Source organism: Misgurnus anguillicaudatus, chromosome 5 (assembly GCF_027580225.2).
Source record: "Misgurnus anguillicaudatus chromosome 5, ASM2758022v2, whole genome shotgun sequence".
Classification (NCBI taxonomy): Eukaryota; Metazoa; Chordata; class Actinopteri; order Cypriniformes; family Cobitidae; genus Misgurnus; species Misgurnus anguillicaudatus.
The window spans coordinates 33,182,479-33,207,168 of NC_073341.2; the positions used below are offsets into that span (position 1 = coordinate 33,182,479).

At 36.6% G+C, this 24,690-nt stretch overlaps 1 protein-coding gene across 1 annotated transcript in view; it reads left to right on the forward strand.

Moving 5' to 3' along the window:
* Positions 1-24,436, forward strand: part of xpr1a (xenotropic and polytropic retrovirus receptor 1a) — an 84,961-nt gene extending 60,525 nt beyond the window's left edge. Inside the window, exons 4-15 of the mRNA XM_055168428.2 lie at positions 779-999; positions 1,092-1,241; positions 1,411-1,494; positions 2,393-2,474; positions 4,435-4,622; positions 4,744-4,923; positions 8,753-8,921; positions 11,726-11,920; positions 19,699-19,865; positions 20,147-20,286; positions 20,373-20,594; positions 21,387-24,436. Of these exons, the coding sequence (XP_055024403.1) occupies positions 779-999; positions 1,092-1,241; positions 1,411-1,494; positions 2,393-2,474; positions 4,435-4,622; positions 4,744-4,923; positions 8,753-8,921; positions 11,726-11,920; positions 19,699-19,865; positions 20,147-20,286; positions 20,373-20,594; positions 21,387-21,444 (1,856 nt within the window). The 3' untranslated portion in view covers positions 21,445-24,436. The remainder of the gene's footprint in view (positions 1-778; positions 1,000-1,091; positions 1,242-1,410; positions 1,495-2,392; positions 2,475-4,434; positions 4,623-4,743; positions 4,924-8,752; positions 8,922-11,725; positions 11,921-19,698; positions 19,866-20,146; positions 20,287-20,372; positions 20,595-21,386) is intronic.
* The last annotated feature ends 254 nt before the right edge of the window (positions 24,437-24,690 follow it).

Consider the following 24,690-nt stretch of genomic DNA (forward strand, 5'->3'; position numbering starts at 1 on the left):
ATATAAATAATTGGAAAGGGTTTAATACAGATTAAAGGTTTCTGGCCTGGCATGCACCTGGGCACCGTTTCCAGTCTGTGGAAACCCAACCAAAGTTATTATTTGTGATTTACTGTTTTCAACATAAAATCATCCTGCATAATATAAAGAAGATGCTGTGGAAAATAACATTGATATCTTTTAATATTGACTGTGTAAGACCAATATGGATAGGAACTATACTGTTATTGTGGCGTAATAATTAAGGACGTTGCTGCCGTAACATGGCTGCAGGAGGCGCAATGATATTACGCAACGCCCGAAAATAGTCCCCTTGGTAACGTTCAATAGCAGGGGACTATTTTCTATTGAAAACTATTGATAGTTACCAAGGGAACTATTTTCGGGCGTTGCATAATATCATTGCGCCTCCTGCAGCCATGTTACGGCAGCAAAGTCCTTAAATTAGACCTGAATGAGAGTATAGTTTCTAGCCATACAGCCTAAAAAATCGCAACTTTTAATTTTCCGTTGGTCTTAGTACATGATGTAACTACAGAAAATTCAAGTTTTAAATAAGAAAAATATCAAAACTTATTTTTTAGCGCGATGATAATGGTCTAATCAGATTCAATGGATTATGCTAAACTATGCTAAAAGTGGTACCGCCAGACCCGGAGATCAGCTGAATAAATTCCAAAATGATAAGAATCAAATGTTTAACTCTAGGGGAGCTGGAAAGTGAGCATATTTTCAAAAAAGTGGAGTGTCCCTTTAAGGTTTTGTGGTCTTCTTGTAGAAAAACTGGCAGAGGCGCAGCGCCGATTTGCCACTTTGCAAAATGAGCTGCAGACATCTTTGGACGCCCAGCGGGAGAACAACGCACCGGGACTACGCAGCCAACGCAAAACAGTGTTCCCTTTATCCATAAAGGAGCGCAACACACATCGTAACATTAAAGATCTGCAGCTGGCCTTCAGCGAGTTCTACCTCAGCCTCATCCTTCTGCAGAACTACCAGGTCAGAAATTTCTATTTGTTTATTTTTTCTTTCATTTACTCTATCTCTGTTTTTTGGTTCGGTGTGGTAATTACATTTTTTACCTCAAACAGAATCTGAACTTCACTGGATTCCGGAAGATCCTAAAAAAACATGACAAGATTCTGGATACACCGCGTGGAGCTGATTGGCGTGTGGCCCATGTGGAGGTGGCTCCGTTTTACACCTGCAAGAAGATCACACAGCTCATCTCTGAGACCGAGGTAGATCACCTGACTCCACGCTTATGATGTCCTACTTGCATCACATGATATTCTAGCTGCTGATCACCTTTATCATTTACATTTATGCATTTGACATTTTGTCCTTACAGCTATATATTTTAAGGTTTGTAGATACAAATAGTTTGAGCTTTCATCTTTTTGTGTCCAGGCTTTGGTGACCACAGAGCTGGAAGGTGGTGACCGTCAGAAGGCAATGAAGAGGCTGAGGGTTCCACCTCTTGGAGCTGCTCAGGTGATGATCAGGATGCTAAAATAAACGGCAATGTTTAAAGCACCACAGAGCTGCAGTATTTATGCATCATACTTGCTTACAGCAGGGTTCCCACTGGTCCTTAAAATCCTTGAAAGTTTGTGAATCTGGAGAAAAAATTCAAGGCCCTGGGAAGTTTTTGAAAATATACAAACATAGATACAGGTCATTGAAAGTGCTCGAATCTATTTTATGCAAGAAGTTACCTGTGTAGTGTAGGATAATATCATTAAAAAGTCTAGATTTTTTAAGCACACGTGCTAAACTGTTCGATTTAAATGCTTATATCTTCTGTATGCAAATGTTGATTCATACCAAAATGCTTTTTTGCATAGTTGTGTTTTACACATGAAAATGTCTCTGGTTACATATGTAACTGTTGTTCCCAGAGAAGGGAACGAGATGCTGCGTCTCCCTTGCCATACTTCCTGCTTCCCTGTAATGCCATCTTTGGCAATATTTCAGATAGAGATATACTTCCTGGCTCTCACGTCACCCTATCTTTGTTGTTAAGCCTCACCCTTGGTTGAATTTGATATACACATTTAGACGCACTTACCCCTGGAGGCGTCCCCAAAGTGTCACCGCAGTGACGTAGCACGAGTTCCCTCGAAAGGGAACTGTAACAATGTATCTTTATAGGTAACACAGTGTAACCATGCTCTCACTTGAAATGTGTCCCCACATTAAGTCCTTGAATTCGAGGGTATTGGACCTGGAAAGTTCTTGAAAGGTCCTTGAATTTGAAGTTAACTAAGGTGTGGAACCCTGTTATAGTTACTAGACACCCAATTAAGCTTTTCAAAACTGTTCTGCTGGGCATTTTTATGCAGTGCTCTGCAATAAAACTCAATCTAACATTTGATACTTCTACATTTAGCCTGCACCTGCCTGGACCACCTTCCGAGTTGGACTGTACTTTGGGGTCTTCATCGTCCTGGCTGTTGCCTTCGTCCTTACCGGTGCAGTTATTATTCTTTTCTTACATTTAGCTGCTAACAAAACAGTTTATGGCAATAGCTTGCTTTTCTAAATATACCTTGTTTTTACCATAATGTCTTTATATCATGTAAATAACATGGTGCCATACTTTAGTCCCCAGTGCTTCTATCAACCAAGAAAATGTGAAACAGAACAACTCAGTAACTTAGTTTTGGGAAACCATTCTTTGCAAGCATGTGAAAAAATATGAAATTTGGCTCCCCTTATGATGTCAGAAGGGGATTATACCGCCCCTTAATCTGCACTATCCAACCACCAACCATGGCACTGCCATTTAGCTTAGAGATCAACTCATTTGCATTTAAAAGTCACATTTTTGTTTACACCTACAAAGTAGCAATTTTAACATGCTATAATAAATGATTGATTTTGAGCTTAAACTTCACATACATACTCTGGGGACCCCAACAATTTATTTTACATCTTAAAAAGTCTTGTGAAATGTCCCCTTTAATGGTTGGGGTGTGAGTAGTTGAAAAACTCTTGTTTATACAGAACAAAACAGAGGAAAAGAGCCTGGCCCAAAGTCATTCGCTCTTATTTAGCCCAACACACTGCAAAAAATGACTTTCTTACTTAGTATTTTTGTCTTGTTTTCAGTAGAAATATCTAAAAATTCTTAAATCAAGATGTATTTTCTTGATGAGCAAAATGACCTAAGAAAATAATACTAGTTTTTAGACAAAAAATATACAATTTAAGTGAATTTGTGCTTAAAACAAGCAAAAATAGCTGCCAATGGGGTGAGAAAATTTTACTTGAATTAAGTGTTTAAGAAAAAATAAATCTTTTTTCACAATTTTTTTTCTCACCCCATTGGCAGATAATTTTGCTTGTTTTAAGGACAATTTCACTTAAATTGTATATTATTTGTCTTAGAACTAGACTTGTTTTCTTAGGTCATTTTGCTCATCAGGAAGGAACATCTTAATTTGGGAATTTTTTAGATATTTCTACTGAAAACAAGAGAAAAATACTAAGTGAGAAAGTCATTTTTTGCAGTGCAGTTGAAACATGAATAATGTTGTCAATAATCTGCCCATAATTTGTTTCACAAATGTATTTATTTGTCTGTCATGTGTCTGCTATAAAGTACTCATATGTGACCCTGTAGCACAAAACCAGTCATAAGGGTCAATTTTTTTAAACTGAGATTTATACATCATCTAAAAGCTAAATAAATAAGCTTCCCATTGATGTATGGTTATTGGTTAGTACAGGGCAATATTTGGCGGAGATACAACTATTTGAAAATCTGGAATCTGAGGGTGCAAAAAAATCCAAATGTTTAGAAAATCACCTTTAAAGTTGTCCAAAAGTCCTTAGCACTGTATCCACTCATAAAAATAAGTTTTGATATATTTCCAGTATGAAATGTACCAAAATATCTGCAACATGATCTTTACATAATATCTTAATGATTTTGGGCATAAAAGAAAATTTATTATTTTGACCCAAACAATGTATTTTTGGCTATTGCTACAAATATACCCATGCTTCTTAAAGGGATAGTTCACCCAAAAATGAAAATTCAACTCTCATGTTGAGACAAACCTCTACAAATTATTTTGTTCTGATGAACATGAAGAAAGATATTTTGAGGAATGTTTGTAACCAAACGTTTACTAGCCCCATTTACTTCCTTAAGTATAATTTTGTCTTATTGTGAAAGTGAATGCGGTTCGTGAACGGTTTGGTTACAAACATTCTTGGAAAAATATCTTCATTTTTGTTCATCAGGACAAAGAAATTTAGAAATTAAGTTTGTAACAACATGAGAGTGAGAAAATTATAACAAAATTTTATTTTTGGGTGAACTATCTCTTTAAGACTGGTTTTGTGGACCAGGGTCACATATTTACTCTATAGTCTAGACTTCATTGTTAATAATCAAGGCTGTGAATGATTCTTCTCTATCAGGTGCTTTTTTCATCCGTAATCAGAACATCTGGCCACTGGTTCGCATCTACCGTGGCGGTTTCCTGCTGATTCAATTTCTCTTCCTGTTGGGGATTAACACTTACGGCTGGAGGCAGGCGGGTGTCAATCACGTGCTGATCTTTGAGCTGAACCCTCGAAATAACCTCTCACATCAGCATCTCTTTGAGGTGAGACACATGCTGCAGGGATCTTTAAAGGAGTAGTCCACCTTAAAAATATTCTTTAACCTTATCTTGTTCATTTTCTTTCTCTCTATATCTGTCTCTTTATCTATCTCTATGTTTGTAGATCGCAGGGTTTTTAGGGGTGATGTGGTGTCTCAGCATACTCTCCTGTCTGTTTGCGGACTACACTTTAGTGCCTACGCAAGCAAACCCCCTCATCCTATACGGCTTTATGGTGCTATTCCTCATTCTCCCCTTCAAAACCGCATACTACAAATCACGTTTCTGGCTCATTAAACTGTTGGTGAGAAATATTCTCTTATTGTTTGGAAAACTATGTACTGGTGCTTTAATGTGGCATTAGGGGTTTTGCAGTGACATTTGTGAAAATCTTGTAAAATCTCAGCTAAAGTAATTTTAGGGATTTTTACTTTTTTTACTTTTTGAATTGTTTTATACTTAAATCATTCTACATAATGTAAAGAGCAGTCTGTGAAATAATAACCTTCATATTTTTATATTGACTGAGTCATGTCAAAGATGGAAATAAAAATTTGATGCTCAAATTGCATAATTAAATTATAAAACTTAAGCCTGTATTTCGCACACAGGGTCACATTTTTTTGTACCCAATTCAGAATCCCTCAGATATTTAAGATGGACCTTTCAGGATCAAAATCTAAACTGTGAACAAACAATTCCAGGGGAAGTGTCCATAAAAGGAATATGGGGTCACTGATATGTAACAGGCATTAAACCCTCCCCCATTTAAATAGCTTGAACCTTAAATGCTGCAAGTAATCACTGAATAGCACATAGTTTTTTTAAGTTTGTGTCTGGGTTGAATTGTACTGTAACAAACACACATTTAAAACCTCAGACACATAATGAGCATGTGGGCTTTAGCAAATATGTTAACATTTGTAATTTATCACAACAAATCTCAGTATCTTTTTGTTTAGAATTGTGTGAGATGAGAAGGAAATGAAAACAGTCTTACTGTGGGTTCACACCAGCTGCGTTTGTGGCATCAAATTCGCATCTAGTTTGCCGCTTGAACATTTTGAGTTTACTCGCTTCATTCACGCGTGAAATTCTAGTCATTGAGACATTCACGCGGAAATTCGCGTCATGGGAGGGGCTTCTGCGATTCCACTCGATTCCTGTAATCACGTCACTTCTAGAGCAAGCTCCTGATAGGTTAACGCGGCACATTTTTCCGCCAAAGTTCAACTTGTTCAACTCGCTCGTTTCCAATGGCAACGCTTAATTCACGTCATGGAGGTCTTGCGGTGCAAATGAGGCGTTTAGCGTGGCGAGGTAGACACGATTCCGCCTCTTTTGCGCGTCTACCTCGCCGCGCTAAATGCGTCATTCGCGCCCCGAGACCTCCAGATGCGCGTCAACGCGTCTTCACATTGACTTAACATTGAAATCACTTGCGCTTGACGCCTCTATCGCGGCTGGTGTGAACGCAGCATTACACTTCCTGGTTTGTAAGTTTACCGTAATCACCCTGCTGTTTGCAGATTCACAGCTGCTTAGTTACTTGCCTCGAATACATTTATTATCAATGAAATTAAATTAGCTGAAAGCTGATTGACTCATTTCAATTCACAAGCAGCCATCTTTATAAGCTTCAAATGTCTTCAGTAACGATTTTCCTTCTGCCCATATGATACGGGTTAATGTCTGTTTTTATGTGTGTGTAAGATTATGTATGTGTACAAAGTAAAGTGTGTTTCTGTAAGCTTTGTGTGGGTGTGTGGGTGCGAGACACAGGGCAGTGAGGTGATGTGAAATAGATTGCAGTTCTATCTCTGCGGATGTGAAGGCTGTGTCTGTGCAATCATTATTGGGATGGAGCCATCAGTGCCCGCCTGCCTCTGTCTCACTGCCCTCCCCAACTCTAATTGGCCCAGACTGAAGTCTTATTCCACGGGGCACACACAGACACGCACAGCATTTACTGACGGTTGAGCAGTCGGTGGTCTTCTTCCAAGATTTTGAACATGCTGTCACGTTGAAGGACATGACACTTACAGCTATAACCTTGAAATGCACCTTCAGGGGCCAAAAATTAACACTTGCCGAGTTTAATATGCAAGTTAAAATTGGAATGTTTTTTTGCCAGTTGGGTGGTAACTTTATTAACTGTAATGTGGTTAAAATGATTAACTGATCGTTGTTGGTGTAAAAACAGGAAGGGGAGGGTGCAGTTTTATGACATTTTTATTTAAAATACACCTGTGTTTGTCAGATCAAAATAACTGATCAGAGTTTGTGTGGGTAGAAATCAATACTCCTTGGCATTTAGTCTCAAGAGAATGATGGCTTAGGTCGGCGTAGTGCAAAACTATGTTGCTGGGAAATGTCAACACAGCCCTGCAGGCTGAAAGTGCTGGAATGTCATTTCATAGGGGACGAGCGAGCCACAGAGTACCTGCAGTAACACTAGTGTTTTGATGGAGTACATGTTTACTATGGTACATTTTTAAGGCCATGCATTGTGCAATAAATCGAATAAACTTGATAGAAATAAATTATTTATTAGAAATTTAATGATTTGGAACTTGACTTTTGCATTTCGTTGCAACAAATTCACATTTTCAAAATAAAAATTGCATGATTTGTCAGTGCACACTATTATAAAAAAAAATCTTTGGCTAGCTTCACTTGCAGAAAAAATTGTCAAAAACACATTTACATTGGACACTCCACTTTTTAAAAAAAATAGGCTCATTTTCCAGCTACCCTAGAATTAAACATTTGATTTTTACCGTTTTGAAATCCATTCAGCAGATCTCCAGGTCTGGCGCTACCACTTTTAGCATAGCTTAGCATAATCCATTGAATCTGATTAGACCATTAGCATCGCACAAAAAAATATCCAAAGAGTTTCGATATTTTTCCTATTTAAAACTTGACTCTTCTGTAGTTACATCGTGTACTAAGACTGACAAAAAATTAAAAGTTGCAATTTTCTAGGCCAATATATAAGAACTATACACTAATTCTGGCGTTGATATTATGATATTACAATGATACAAGGATTTTGCCACTGTAACATGGCAGCAGCAGTCGCAATGATATTACGCAGCACCGGAAAATAGTCCCCTTGGTAACTTTCAATAGCAAGGGACTATTTTCGGGCACTGCGTATATCATTGCGCCTGCTGCAGCCCTGTTACGGCAGCAAAATCTTTGATTATTACGCCGGAATGAATGTAAAGTTCCTAGCCATACCAACCTAGAAAATCACAACTTTTAATTTTCCGTCAGTCTTAGTACACAATGTAACTACAGAAGAGTCCATTTTTAAATAAGAAAAATATCAAAACTCTTTAGTCATTTTTTAGCGCAATGCTAATGGACCAATCAGATTCAATGCTAAGCTATGCTAAAAGTGCCAGCGCCAGACCCGGAGACCAGCTGAATGGATTTCAAAACTGTAAAAATCAAATGTTTACTTCTAGGGGTATTTTCAAAAAAAGTGGAGTGTCACTTTAAAGAGTGCATATAAATACCTCAAAGGTATATATTGGTACCAAATATTAGTATACATTCTGTACATAAATGGTCCTTTTAAAAGTTTACAGCTCCAGTGACCGGTTGAAACAATTTTTGGGCATTTTTTTAAGTGGAAGTTCTTATTTAGATATAAGTGGTACAGTTTACCCCATAAATGAGCTATCAAAAGCCATAACACTACATAAAAAAATGAATTCAGCTGGTAACACCTAAAATGTAAATTTTATAAAACATTAAATGAAAAATTGAAGGTGAAAAAACATTTTAAAATTACTTCAACTGGTAGCACCTAAAATATTTAGGCAAGGCAAGTTTATTTGTATAGCACATTTAATACACAGAGGTCATTCAAATGTAAACATTTTCAACTTACATTTTTCACTTAAAATGAGAACATTTAAGTTGAAAATACTTCCCATTTTAGATGTTTTTAAGTGAAGTAATATTTTTTGTTGACGCAACTTTTACTTTTTACAGTGTACATTATTCACCTGAGAGGAAATGCACTTCAGTCGACCTTAGTTGTTCATTGTGTCCCACGTTGTTCACTACAGGTATACAGTATAAATATTTATGGTTCATGTATTCTCTGTTTTTCTCAGTTTCGTGTCTTCACCGCCCCGTTCCACCGGGTTGAATTCGCAGACTTCTGGCTGGCTGACCAACTCAACTCGCTGGTGATCGTTCTCTCTGATCTGGAGTACTTGGTCTGTTACTACAGCATGGAGCTGCAGTGGGGAGATCGTAGTGGCTTACTGCCCATCAAATATGGTAATTGATTCCTCCTGAAGACATTGTGAAATGTACCAATTCAACACACTGGCAGTCAAACTGAGTCATTCATATTGTGCTACTTTAACATTATATGTATGGTAGATGAGTGGATGGTTTGCACATGAATAAAGATTATACAGTAAGTGTCAACATAGACACAAGTCTTTCAGGTTCAGCGGAGTTTGCCATGTGCAGTGGTGCAGGAAACATCAGTGACTGTCTAATGGTGTGGAAAATACAGCTTAAGATTATCAGAAACATTGAGAGAGCAAAGAGAGAGAAAAGTATTTGTGATCCTGCCTGTAAAAACCCAGCTACGGTCCTTTTTCACTGTTTTCTACATCAAATCCGCCCAATAAAATTGATATATTTAATATTGACTTAGTTAGGTCATGTCAAAGATTGAAATCTTAATGAAATTAATGGTTGAAATAAAATGTTAGAGCCTTTAGTCTGATTCTCACAGACAGGGTCACAGTTATGTTTTTCCTGCTTGCCAGACTATTCAGGAATTCTGACTTTTCCCCTAATTTCCACCACAGACATGATTATTTAGTTGCAGCAACATTATGTCTTAAAAATATTAAAGTATATTTCTTTATGTACATTGTGTGTGTCATGCCATTTAACGTGTTATTTCATGTTAAAATAAATGAAAGGGACAGCACAAGTTATACGAGTTGCAAAGTAATTTCGTTACTGTAATTCCACTACTTTTAGCGGTAATGAGCATGTAACAAAGTATTTTTTTTAAATCAAGTAACGCAGTTACAATTACTGAAATGTAAATGAGTTCATTACTCGCGTTACTCTATTTTGTGAAAATGAATAACAATAACACAGAAGGTGTGTTAGTTTAGGGACAACACATTTATTGGCCATCGCACACCTGCCGCGCAGCTCAGTGTCGCGTCGAGTCGCGTCTAGGACAACTCTGAGGTATTGTAAACCAGAAGTGCACATTAAATAGCACGAGCTTCGTCAGATAGCATCTACTTCAAATTGTAAAATATACTTTAGCAGCCAATGTTAATCGTTAATGATTTGGGACAAATATGATGTTATTTAATGTTAAACTATGTGTGTGGCGCTGTGTGGCGCGACAGGGATTTGAGCAACTTCCTGAGTCACAGCTGGGCGGCGCGGACAGGTGACACCTGGCTGTGCCGGTGTGTGTTTATTCATAGAAAACAATGTGTTCGATTTTTTTAGAACGGCGCGGCGCTGAGCTGCGCGGCCGGTGTGCGATCCCCTTAACACACCTTCTGTGTTATTATTCATTGTGCTGCTCACCACGGTCCTGCGACATTAGAACAGAAATGTCTTGTCTGCAAGTGTTCATTTTTCACAAAATAGAGTTACGCAAGTAACAAACTAATTTAAATTTCAGTAATTGTAACTACGTTCCTTGATTAAAAAAAAATACTTTGTTACATGCGTGTTACCGCTAAAAGTAGTGAAATTACAGTAACGGAATTACTTTGTAACGCGTTACTCCCATCACTGTTTTTAACACAACTTGTGTTGTCCCTTTCATTTATTTTAACATGAAATAACGCTTGACATGGCATGACACACCCAATGTGTAAAAAATTAACACATTTTTACAGTGTGTGTATATATATATATATATATATATATATATATATATATGGCCTATGTGCTTGGAGCAGTGGCAGCCAGTGACTTCTTTTTCGAGGGCTCATGATGCAAAGCTTGTCACATGTATTTAGCCCATCATACGTTGGGCTTGTCATTTCAAAATATGTGTTTGCCGCATTATGTAAACTTATGTGCATAACGTGTCATGTCAAAATAAGTACCTGCTGCATAAAAAGATAATAAGAGTTGCTTGTGTTTGCCTGACACTCACTTAATCTCATGTGTATTCAGAGTATAGCATTAGAGGAAAACACTGTTTTTCAATGCTTTTACTATGTTCGTTCCCTTAAATTAGATGATTTAATACATACCTATCTTTATTCAATGCATGCACATAATCTTTGTACAGCGCATCATGATTGTGTTAGCATTTAGCCTAGCCCTATTCATTCCTTAGGATCCAAACAAGGATGAATTTAAAAGCCAGTAATATTGACGGGCGCAGTAATATTGATGGAAGTTTGAGCGAGAGTGGGAGTAGTCAGGAGTGATGTTACTGCGTGCGAGGTCGAAGTGCTGCAAACTAAGTGCTCTTCCGCCATACAATATAGTTTTCATTTATTATCTGCTTAAAAAAAAACTTTTTATTTTGTGCCACCATACTTACTCGTGTAACTACTAATGTAACAGTCTTTAAATAGGAAAAACATGGAAGTGTTTGGTAGCTTCTAAATTCATCCTTGTTTGGATCCTAAGAAATGAATGGGGCTAGGCTAAATGCTAACACATTCATGATGGGCTGTACAAAGAAGAAGTGCATGCATTGAAAAAAGATAGGTATGTATTAATTCGTCTAAGTTGTGGTAAGAGCATAGTAAAATATTAAAAACGCTGGTGTTTTCCTTTAAGTTAGTGTCTTGCTAGTATTTTGTGAACGTGAGCGTCTCTTATCATAAACCCTTTCGATGAGTGTGCAGCAGGCATGTATTTTGACAAGATGCATGATGAACATGTTTAACATGATGCAACGAACACATATTTTGACATGACGAGCAACACACGACACTCTGAACACATATTTTGAATTCGCACCCTTCGGAAGAGAGGTCACCGGCTGCCACTGGTTTGGAGTACTTGTTTTAAAAGGTTTCAAAGTTTTAAAAAATTGTCATATAATTTGTCTTCTCTTTCTCCATCAGGCGATGAAAAGTGTAACAGCTACTCTTATGGAGTCCGCGCCATCATCTACTGTCTGCCCGCGTGGCTGCGGTTTGTGCAATGTCTGCGACGTTACCGTGACACCAAGAGAGCCTTTCCTCACCTGGTGAATGCTGGGAAATACTCCACCACCTTCTTTGTGGTCACGTTCGCAGCCCTATACAGAACTCACAAAGGTAAAAACAATCCTCGTCGTAGGTGAATATGTTTCTAAATCAACAATGTAATTTCTTTATTAGGATGATCATTCTAATGGTGCATTCACACCAGCTGCGGTAGAGGCGTTAAGCGCGAGTGATTTCAATGTTTAGAGGAGTTTAGCGCGGCACGAATTGAGCGTTGCCGCGTGAAACGCGCGAGTTGAAAAATCTGAACTTTGGTGGAAAAACGTGCCGCGTTAACCAATCAGGAGCTTGCTCTAGTAGTGACGTGATTACAGGAAGCGAGCGGAGTCGCAGAAACCACTCCCACGACGCAAATTTCTTTGTGAATGTCTCGATGACTAGAATTTCAGGAAGGGCTTTCACGCGCGAATGAAGCGAGTACACTTAAATTGATCAAGCGTCCAACTACGTGCGGTAGACGCGTATTTGACGCCTCAAACGTGTCTGGTGTGAACCCACAGTAATAATGACACCAGTAAATAATCGGATAATACACAGATAAGATTTTTACTGCTTCAGTGCTTATATACAGTAATTCATAACGTTATATAGGAATATTGTAAACAGCAATACAAAGGAAAAACGGATATGAATCTGACAGACTGATAAGGACAGATGATCGTTAATTTGTTTCATTTCTGCATGCATGAAACTAAAGCATGTATCATTTGTCACCAAACACCATCTCTTGCATTCAATTACAGTCATTTCTCTTCATCTGGTAATATTAAGAGTTTAAAAGCATTCCATTAAGATTGCAGGCATATCTTTTATCCTCGTCTCAATCTACATTTACTGTCTGATTATTGTGCCGATAAAATCCATCTGAAGTGCGAAAATGGCTGCTCAAACCCGTCTGCCTGTCAGCTTTCCTGTCTCACTCTCTTACTTATCAAACATTTAGCCTCCTTGCTTTCCCGTATCTCTTTGAAAGACAACTTTAGCCCAAATCGATTATCTAAAAGCACCCGGCTAATCCGTTTCATCCATTTCATTATTTATATACAAGCGGTCGTTTCTGGTTATTTATTTATTTCCCTTAAATGTCAGTGCTTGAATGGTAAGTATTGGTAAATGTTACTCCACTTAATATGTTTCATTTTACTAAGTGTAATAGGATAGCCGAATTCTGCTTTGAAGGATCAAAATATTTGCTGGCACTGTCTATTAGAAACACCCCTGCATCAGTGATGTAGATTAGATCTGGACCACAGCCCAGAACATCTGCCTTACAGAAAAAAAGGAGGAGGGCCCGTTCAGACGTGACCCAAAGGGCTACATCACCACGCATTTGATAGACTCATCGGGATTCACACCAGACATCCCTGGCATTGAGCCTGTTTAATACATGAATACATTAGAGATCGGTCCATCACCTGTGCATTGACGTAACCGATGTTTCCATACAAAGATAAATGAGTCTGTTTTGTTTTAGTTGTTATGTAGACACCTAATAAATGATTTGCACCATGTCTGACCTTATAATTAATATTTATATTAATGTAGTCATGCAGTGTAGATAAGCCAAACAGGTGCATAAGATTGATGAATTGATGCAAAGCAGTCACATGATTATAATAAATCAAATTTACATTTACAATGTGACCTACATGCATTTTAGGTGTACATTAATATTACATAGTCATCTTTTCAATTTTAAGATGGTATTGCTTAAAGGATCTAGATTGGCAGCCAAGGTTGTATGGTTAGCTGAAAAAGTCATTATACCATACAAAGCAGAGCAAAATGCAAACAGAGATTAAAGATGCTATGTGAAATCTACATAAAAAATAAAATGGGGAGAGAAAATAGAGGGAGAGCAAAACTAAAAAAAGGAAATGAAGGAAAATGGACGAGCCAGAGGAGGTTGAGCTGTAATTGCCTGCCTGGGGCGAGACAGACCTGTGTGAGTATATCGCTAGAATAATGATGAAGCTTTGAAGCACTAAAATATGATTTTTTCCCCTCTCCGTAGCACTTTTCCTTCTCTCGGATCAAAACAACCATCTTAGAGAGATTTAGAGATCTTAGGTGCACCTGATAGCTTCAAAACATGGATTTAAACGGGTCTATGTGTAGCCAGGCAATGACTAATGGGTGACTGCACACATTCACCTATCACAGCTTGCTTTTAAACATCCTTGTTGAGATGTTATACTCCGATGAGCATCGTTGTGAAGATTTATTGATGACTAATCAACAAAAATTGTCAATATTGCATTGGCATTGTTTATACAAATATGAAAATTAGTGCTGGGCAAAGATTAATCGCGATTAATCGCATACAAAATAAAAGTGATTTTTTTTACATAATATATGTGTGTGTACTGTGTCTAATTATTATGTATATTTAACCACACACACATTCATATATTCATTTCAGAATTGTTTTATTTATATATAATTTTTTAAAATTTATATTTAATATAGATTATATAAAAATATAAATAAATATATATAAACATGTAAATGTTTCTTAAATACATACATGAATGTGTGTGTATATATTTATACTAGGGCTGTCAATAGATTAAAAAAATTAATCTAGATTAATCGCATGATTTCATGAGTTAACTGCGATTAATCGCAAATTAATCGCACATTTTTATCCATTCTAAATTTACCCTAATTTAACACTTTTCAGGTTTTTAATATTCTAATCATATATACATATATAGATGCTTTATGCAAATGTATGTTAACAACAGCCTGTTTACATTTTAACAGAATCACCAGCCATTGTTTTGTATATGAATTTTCCTTTCAGAAGATTTTTCTTTCTCCATTTTTGTTTGCTGCTGCATCATTTGTGACCTGTGCTGGCAAGTTGAGTCGGAATTAGCAAATTTAAAAAAAATAGTTGTTCATATTTTGACATTCTCTATTAAAACATAGAACAATGCATGATTTGTTGAAATATAACAAAATATGACAGAACTACACGTGTTTGAAGTTGAAAGAGTCAAATTACCACAAAAATTTCCACATCCATACATTATATTACCACATCAATACCTTAAAATCACTGGTAAAACTAATAGATTTAGCACACACAAAGCAAAAACATCATCAATGTATGTTCAACTTTTTTTCCTTTTGTTTGATTGACATTGAGACAGAATGCTTAAAATCTAAGTGATCTAATATAATGTTACACATCAGATAGTTTTACCCAACAGTTAACCAAACATTTACTTAAAACATAACAGATTATAGAGCCTACCTGCGTGAATTCTTATCAAAACAGATATTTGTAAAACTGTAATTTTGTGTAGATGTCTATATATCCGGGTCGCGCACTCGCGCGTCTGTGTTCACGCGCTTCAGATATCAGTCAGTCAGAGGGGATCGCTTTTGAGTCTTGTCGCTCTTAATAACTCTTTAACATTAATCAGGTACCGAACTTTATCTCTCTTAATGACTCTTTTAACATCAAGCAAGTCCTGCAGTCTATTTTCTAAGTCATGCATAAAAGCGAAACCAAAATGAATTGAGACGCATTTTTGTATTAGATTAAGCATTAGGAGGACGGTAACGTTACACCTCTCAGACGTTTAAATAAAGATCATATCAGATGTCCAACGAGCATTTAGAGCATTGGATTTGGTAGACGATTTGCTTAATGTTCTTATTTCTATGAAAACTTTCGACTCATTTAGACAGGTTCACATTTGTCTGCGTCTCTGTTCATTCAACTATGGGCTGGACCAAGGGTCAAACAGAAATTGCGCGTTGCGTTAATCTCCGTTAATAAAATTAGTGGCGTTAAAATGAATTTGCGTTAACGCGTTATTAACGCGTTAACTTTGACAGCCCTAATTTATACATAATAATTAGACACAGCACACACTCATATATTATACCAATAATCACTTTTATTTTGTATGCGATTAATCGCAATTAATCTTTGCCCAGCACTAATGAAAATAATTTTGTTCTTTACTATATTTTATTTATTCTCATTTTATTTTGTAATGGTAAAACATAAAAAAATCACCTTTAAAATTTTAGGTACAGATATGTGTACATTTGATACCAATGTGTACCTTTGAGATATTAATATGCAGTCTTTGGTACCAATATTTACCTCTGATGTACTAATATGAACTGCAAACGTGTACTTTTTCAAAGGGTACCGCCCCAGTAACAGCTAGGGACATTTTTTGACCCTTTTTTTTAACAATGTACCCATCATGCAGTCAGATTCAGAGGTTGACTGGTTGTATGCATCTCTGTTACCTTCCACTCATCTGTGAAATGCCAGAACTCATGTAAAGATAAAAGCAATTTCCCTCAGTATTCAAGTACTTGTATGTGACTTAAAGGAAAACACCACCGTTTTTCGGTGTTTTACTATGTTCTTGCTTCAAATTGGACGAATTAATACATACCTGTCTTTTTTCAGTGCGTGCACTTGATCTTTGTGCGGCGTGTCGTGGATGTGTTGGCATTTGGCCTGGCCCCGTTCATTCCTTGGGATCCAGACAGGGATGAGTTTGGAAGCCACCAAACAGTTCCATGTTTTCCCTATTTAAAGACTGTTACACGAGTAAGTATGGTTTGTGGTTGGTGTTTTCTAAATTCATCCCTGTTTGGATCCTAAGGAATGAATGGGGCTAAGCTAAATGCTAACACATTCACGACGCACTGTACAAAGATTAAAAGTGCACGCAATGAAAAAAGATAGGTATGTATTAATTCATCTAAGTTGAGGTAATAACATAGTAAAATATTGAAAAACAGTGATGTTTTCCTTTAATCTCAGAGCATTGTGGGTAGCTGTGTTTACTGCAGTATGATTTAGGAGTTAATGAAAATTAACTAAAGTCTACTGTGACACTGCCTGATGGGAACTTTGAGATTGTTTGGGTAAGGGTTAGCTTAATTTTATTGGGGTGAATTTATAATCTGTCATATATGTCAAATAAAAATCTTATTTTTAGTATAGGCTATGAATCACAATGCTTTGCCTGCGTGTAGAGATTAGACTTGGATTACACTCTGTGTGGGACGGGCTTTTGGATTTCGGGTAATCTAGGGACACGGTATTTAACATGGGCATCCATAGCTCACAGCAGTGAAATAGGATGGGCAAGAGTATTGTGTGTTCCGGTGAAAAATAACCTCTGCCGGTTTCCTGGCGCCTGGATGGCAGAGTGTGAAAGGCTTTATTAAGATAGATGGGTCTGTTCCAGATTCAACCTTGTCTGCTGTCTGCGTATGAAGATGCCAAAGAGATTTAACCATTCACTGTCCTGAGACTTGCCCTGTTTTGCTATCACCCCCTATTAAATGATTTAATATTGTAGTACATGGTTAAAGGATTAGTCCATTTTCTTAAAAGAAAAATCCAGATAATTTACTCACCACCATGTCATCCAAAATATTGATGTCTTTCTTTGTTCAGTCCAGAAGAAATTATGTTTTTTGAAGAAAACATTGCAGAATTTTTCTAATTTTAATGGACTTTAATAGAACCCAACATTTAATACTTAACACTTAACGGTTTTTTTCAACAGAGTTTCAAAGGACTATAAACAATCCCAAACGAGGCATTAGGGTCTTATCTAGCGAAACGATTGTCATTTTTGACAAGAAAAATAAAAAATATATACTTTTAAACCACAATTTTTCGTCAAGGTCTGGTCCAGCCCGATCTAACGTAAATGCGTAGTGACGTAGGGAGGTCACGTGTTACATATATAAAACGCACATTTGCGGACCATTTTAAACAATAAACTGCCACAAAGACATTTATTAGTATCAGTTGACATACAACAACGTCGGAACGGTCCTCTTTCTCAACACATGTAAACACTGGGGCGGAGTTTCGCGTTCGTCCTCTGTGACCTCATGACGTATTGCGGTGACGTAGTGGGGTCAGCTGGCGCATCACGACCGGATCTACACGACGAGAAGTTGTGCTTTAAAAGTGTATATTTGTTATTTTTCTTGTCAAAAATGACAATCGTTTCGCTAGATAAGACCCTTATGCCTCGTTTGGGATTGTTTATAGTCCTTTGAAACTCCGTTAAAAAAACTGTTAAGTATTGAATTAAGTATTAAATGTTGGGTTCTATTAAAGTCCATTAAAATTAGAAAAATTCTGCAATGTTTTCTTCAAAAAACATAATTTCTTCTCGACTGAACAAAGAAAGACATCAACATTTTGGATGACATGGTGGTGAGTAAATTATCTGGATTTTTCTTTTAAGAAAATGGACTAATCCTTTAAGTTAGTTAAATAATTAGAGACTTTCAATTTTAGCATAAATGAAGGTTATTGTCTTAGTTCTGCTTACTCCGTTTAAACTGCTCTTACATTTATGCATTTGGCACATGCTTTTATCCAAAGTGGATTAAAGTGCATTACAAGGTATACATTTTTTTTATCAATATGTGTGTTTCCTACCGAGCCCCTAAGGTGACCATTGGAGTAAAAATTTTAAAGTTTAGTTTCATGTGCTCACGCAATAGTTCCATGTGCGCATGCGAAACTAAACATTGTTTAAAGGAACAGTATGTAGGATTGTGGCCAAAACTGGTACTGCAATAACAAAACTTGTGGCTAAAACTGGTACTGCAATCACACAACTGGTGGCCAATACACAAAATGACAACATAAACATCAGTTGAGGGCCGCAACTCCACTTTTTAAATGACAATATCCTGGCTGGACCACTGTTGTCAGTGAAATAAGTATTTGAAATGAAAATGATTTCTTAATGTCTAGTGATATATCAGGGCCATTTTATGATTCATTGATATACATTTCTTACATACTGTTCCTTAAATTTTTTCTCCATGTCCCCTTAGGGGCTCCATAGTTTCCTGGGTTTGAACCCATGACCATTTGTGCTGCTAACTCAATCCTCTACTACTGGCCTGGGCTATACATGAGCACTTTGATTTATTTATTTTATTATTAAGCTAAAACCAATTGATTTGTATCGAATTTGCTCATTAATCTGTATAACTCGTGGGATGAGCATTGCATTAACAATAGGTAACACACACATTGATAAAAATTTACACCTTGTAATGACTGTAAGTCGCTTTGGCTAAAAACGTCTGCCAAATGCATAAATGTAAATCATCTTAAACAGAGACTAATATACTGAGAAAGAAAAAGAACTATAAACCCCCTTCACCATTTGGAAACACACATTGTGAAATACAATTGTAGTGAATTGCATGAAATGTTTTTATTTAAACATGGCTATATTACATAAAAAAAAAACATTAAACTGGGCAGCAACCCACACGTAGCGGCACAGAAAAAGGCTATCTGTGCCGCTATGCATGGATTGCTGCCCAGTTTAATGTTTTTTTTTATGTAATATAGCCATGTTTAAGTAAAGGCTTTTTATAACACTTTTTTGAATAAGAAAAGTGCCTCGGATGCCCCTTTTTTGACGTTTTGTATACCAAAGAGCATCTTAAATTTTTTCTAAATGGATTTTTCCTTATGTTTATTTGCTACTAAATTTACCAGAATGTGAAAATGTATACTGTACTGGTGGTTTTTGAGATGTAAACTAATGGTGACTGTCTCCCTCTAGTGGACACAGTGTAAAATCACACATCACTGATGTTCACATTTTTTACGTTTGCATTTATGTATTTGGTGACAGTGCATTCATGTGTGTTCCCTGGGATTGAACCCACAACCTTGTTCCTGCTAACACAGTGCTTTACCAATTGAGCTGCGTGAAAAGATTACAATATTTTTTGTCTTGTAAAGTCACAGCAACTGTTTCATTGTTTGTTTCATTGTTGTTGTTTTTCAGATCAGAAACATTCAGATGCTGAAGTCTTTTTCTACCTGCTCATCTTATCTTCAGTCGTCAGTTCACTCTACACACTGATCTGGGACCTGAAGATGGATTGGGGTCTTTTCGACCGCAACGCTGGAGAGAACACTTTCTTGAGAGAGGAGATTGTTTACCCACATAAAGTAAGAAACAGCAGAAATAACATGACTAAAGTGCCTAAAATAGCTAAACAGTCCAGGGCGGAAGGCTAATTTAAGTATGTTTCATGGTTAAGATTTTTTTCATCATGAGATTATTACCATTGAGCAAGATGCATTAGCAGTGCAAAGGTAAATTTCAGGGAACAAACATGCTGATAAAACGGTTTACCTTGCAATGCACTTTGGATAAAAGCATCTGCCAAATACATCATTGTAAATTGTTACAGAACAGCTCTCATGATGTCACTTTTTGTCCATTTAAGGCATACTACTACTGTGCCATAATACAAGATGTGATCCTTCGCTTTGCATGGACGCTGCAGCTCGCTCTGACCTCCATGACCCCCATTCCCTCCATCGAGGACATCGTCGTGACCATTTTAGCTCCTCTAGAAGTGTTTAGGTGAGACGTTTGGCATCATATGAGCTGTATACCTCTCTCTCTCTCTTTCTTTCTCCATCCGTAATTTGAATCTTCATTCCTCTTAGACGTTTTGTGTGGAACTTCTTCCGTCTGGAGAACGAGCATCTGAATAACTGTGGTGAGTTCAGAGCCGTGCGGGACATCTCAGTGGCTCCTCTGAACGCCGATGACCAAACGCTGCTGGAGCAGATGATGGACCAGGAGGATGGGGTTCGAAACCGACAGGGCAAGAAGAGCTGGAAACGTAGCTACAGTCTGACTTTACGACGACCCCTTCTGACGACTCAGTAAGATTTTATCACGCTTATGTTTGATGCACATGTTTTTCCTTTAGCTCAGTTGGAAAGGCACAGCACAAAGGTCATGGGTTTGATTTCTAGGGAACACATACTGATAAAATGGATAAAAGCTTTTGCAAAACGCATAAATGTAAACATGTGCAGAGGTTTATAACTGCACCCGCATGCATTTTTTATGTATTTGATTTTAATAGCACTTCATACCGTATTTCCCCAAATATAAGGCAACATTATTTCAGGAAAATTCCTCTCAATAAACAATGTCATCTTATATTTGAAATCCAGACAATTACGTCAATCATACTGTAGTGTACACCCACAAAAATGCGGTAGGTGGCGCCAAATACACATAAACAAGTCTACCTGGAGCAAGCTGATAAAATATAGTTGTTTACAGTAAGGCAGACTTCTACTTTCAATAAAATATTAATTTAAATAATTAATTAATTAATTTTACAATGAGACGGACAGCCTAGGTTAAATGTTATAAAATCCAGATGGACTGCAGGTTATATGGAACTAAATGCCATGTGAAAGTATTGAAGAATGTGGGAACCAAACAGGTCCCCTATATGAAATGTATTTTAAAACCCAAATATAAAAGGAATTTTCTTTATAAAAGACAAAAGTTGGTCTTTAAAAAGCATTTTTCGAAAAGGTACACTTTAAAAAGGGATGGGGGTCGTTTTATGTTTAAATATGGGTAATTGTTATAATATTGGTCAATTTTATATAATCCCTAAACATGTATTTTACTTAATTTGTTTGTGTATCCACCAGGTCTAAGAAGGACACCAAGGTGCTCATTGAGGATACTGATGATGAAGCCTTCAGCTGAATCCAGACTCCGCCTCTCTCAAACGTCTCTCGGTTCCTCACACAGAGCTGCCTCGACACACCTGATCCTAAACACACACAACCACTTTACAAGTCCATGCAAAGACAGATGTAAGCAGATGTAAGCACAACAACAGCTGTGAGACATATCAGGACACGACAGTGACATCACACACGTCAGGATACACACACTTAAACTCGCACAGAATAGCCAAGTGTGGAGTTTTCTTTTAAAAGTACTTTTTATTACTTTTTTATTTAGTTTCTCTATATTGATACTTTTTTGTATGTTTGTTTAGCTATATTACTGCATACGACTGTTTACAAACTTAATACAATAACTACTGTAGGATCTACAGGGAGGAGAGATATTTTATTGTAAAGAGTTACATAGGAGTTACAATATCGTGCACTTCACACACTAAGACCGCAGCTCGGTTAGAAATAACAACAGCTCAATGGGTTTTTAATTCATTTCCAACTATTTGTTTTTGTTTGTACTAAGTTAAGTACAGCCCTGGTGGCACTTTGTGGAAATGCTCAACATTTCCAAACCATAACAAAAGTTTATTTAAATCATATTTAATATGCAAACATATTTTATTTTATTTTTTATGTTTTGATATCAAACCATATTTGGTTTTGTGTTTAAGAGAAAGGAAAGTATTTTTTATTATTTTCCTTTAGGGAGTGATGGTTATATTCAGCTATCCTATCAGGATGTACGTACAGACTCGACCTTCTTTCTTGCAACTTACACTTGAAAACTTATCATTGCTGGATGACTTCAGACGCCACATTATGGTAACAGAAATGTCGCCCTGTGAAAACAAAAAGAAAAGATTTAAACATAATTGCCACCCATTTAAAATGTTAATAACTGCTGTTATAAAGGTGCGGGGATGGCTGCCCTAAAATGCATTTTTATTGAACTAATGTGTTTGCTAAATGGTTTTCGTATTGCTTATACATTCTGCCATAACCACTGCAGGCCAAAGACAAAATGCAAACACTGCCAGACAATATTATAAATCTTATAGCTGTGATATAAATATTTATTATACCATATGGGATTTTTAAAAACAACGTATTTTATGCAGTAGTTCCTGTGTGGTGAGGAGTCTTTGTGAAGTCAACACTTTTAAGGCTGCAGTTTGGTTATTTGTTAAATGCTTTTTGCATGGCAGTATGTTTATAATCATATAAACATTTTGATGCAAAAAAACCTTGTCATCCGTACACTATATAACCTAAAATCTATTTTTGAACTACAAACCGCATTTTAAGAAGAGGAGAGATAGTACAACCTTCTTTCATTATAATTCATATCTTATAACTTTTTTGCAATGTTTCAGTAGTAGGAGATGGATACTGGAGTTGCAATGACTTGGTCTTATATTGTGATCGTCATCCAAAAAAAAAGAAGTGCCGGGGCTGCTTATGTTTGTTACAGTATGTGCACTTTGTATACTTTTATAATGGTTTAAATCAATGCCTTTTTCGATTGCATGCGTTCATGTATTTTGCAAGCACAATCTTTCGGTTGTAATTGTAGAAATGAAGATGGATTTGTCTTTTTTTATTTTTCTCTTTAAAAAAATAAGTATTTTGTTGATGCTTAACAATTATGTGCATGAGAGTAACCCATTTAAGTTTACTATAGGTACTGTATTTAAAATCATTTCAAGCCATTTTTGCACTGATTTTCTAACACAAACCATGAAATCTGAAGATATTTACAAAGAAGTAATATAACAAACTATTGTACATCAAACTGTGCATTTATCCGTGTTTTATCAGATTTGTGATTGCAAAAGAAGATAGACAGCTATCCTTATTCTGAAATGTGGTGTTACTGTGTTGTATAGGTCCTATTAATATGAATGAAAAATGACATAAATGTTTGGAACACTGCGTTCTCCTTTGCTCTGTGTTCAGTTCACAACTTTTTGAACTGTATGAATCTTTTATCAAGCAGCACACACAAAAATAAAGATACTGTACAATAATATCAGCTTATATGGATGCTGAGCACAAATTTGCCCCATCCACTCCTGTTGTAATGCATTGCCAATTGTCTTGCCTGCATGCTGCTTTTGTTTTGCACTGTAAATAATGTTTGATTTGACTTTTTTTTAACATTTTACTTGTGTAAGGGAATGTTGGTTAATTTATTGTATTATTTATGTACAAGCTAGAGTTTTTTATTTTATTTAAATGAGCAGTATTATGGTAGATGAAGGGCATTTTTGATTAGTCACAATCCTGCACTGTCTTGATGAAAACTGTATGTGAATTACGTCAGAACTTAGTGTAACTTAAAGATGCATTAGTGAATATGAAATGTGATCGGTTTTATCTAAGTGTATATTTCTACTCATAGCACTTTCATCCCTAGGGTTTGTGCCCATCTGACAGGACTTGTTGGGTGACGGTGGTTTTAGGTGTATTTTGTGAACTCTGATATAAGATGGGGAGGGGAGAGGATGGCGACATGTTGGCATTCTCAGCTATGGGTCCTTTAATAAGATTAACCCTGTAAACGTAGGGGTTTTATTTTGTACATGCATTACATGCTTTTTTACTTTTTTGAACTGGAATAATAGACAAGCCCTTACATCATTCTTCATGGAAGAAAAAAGCTATATGTTGATTTGATTGCTTGCTAAACCCATGATGTTAAGTGCTTGATATTTCTGCATCTTTTCTATCTTCTATCTCGATGTTGTATTTCTTCTTAAACACACGACTGTGACATTGTTTGTAGTTTGTAGATGGTTGTAATTTTAAGTAAATTAAGACTTATGGAGATAATAGAAAAACTTGTGATTCTGTGATTAAGTGGAGACATAAAATGAAAGAAATGTAGTTTGTAAATGTTAAGTGTATTCTTATGATGGTTCCACTGATGATCTCATTTGTGTTTCTGCATACACTTTGGTGATCCTGTCATATTTGGGTTTTATAAACCACGCTTATTTTTAAAACCTTCATTTTGTGTCAGTCTTTTTATTAATTAAACACATTGAATGTTTAAATACATTACACTATTTATCATCTAAAACTAGTAACATCACCATCATTTACAAGTAATTGAAATGTATCTCATCCAGGGATCTATGCAGGGCCGGCCCGAGGCATAAGCGAACTAAGCGGCTGCTGGGGCCCCGTGGCCACCAGGGGGCCCCCAATCGTTTTTCTTTTTCTTTTTACAATTAAATAACTTAAATTAACATACATTTGAGGA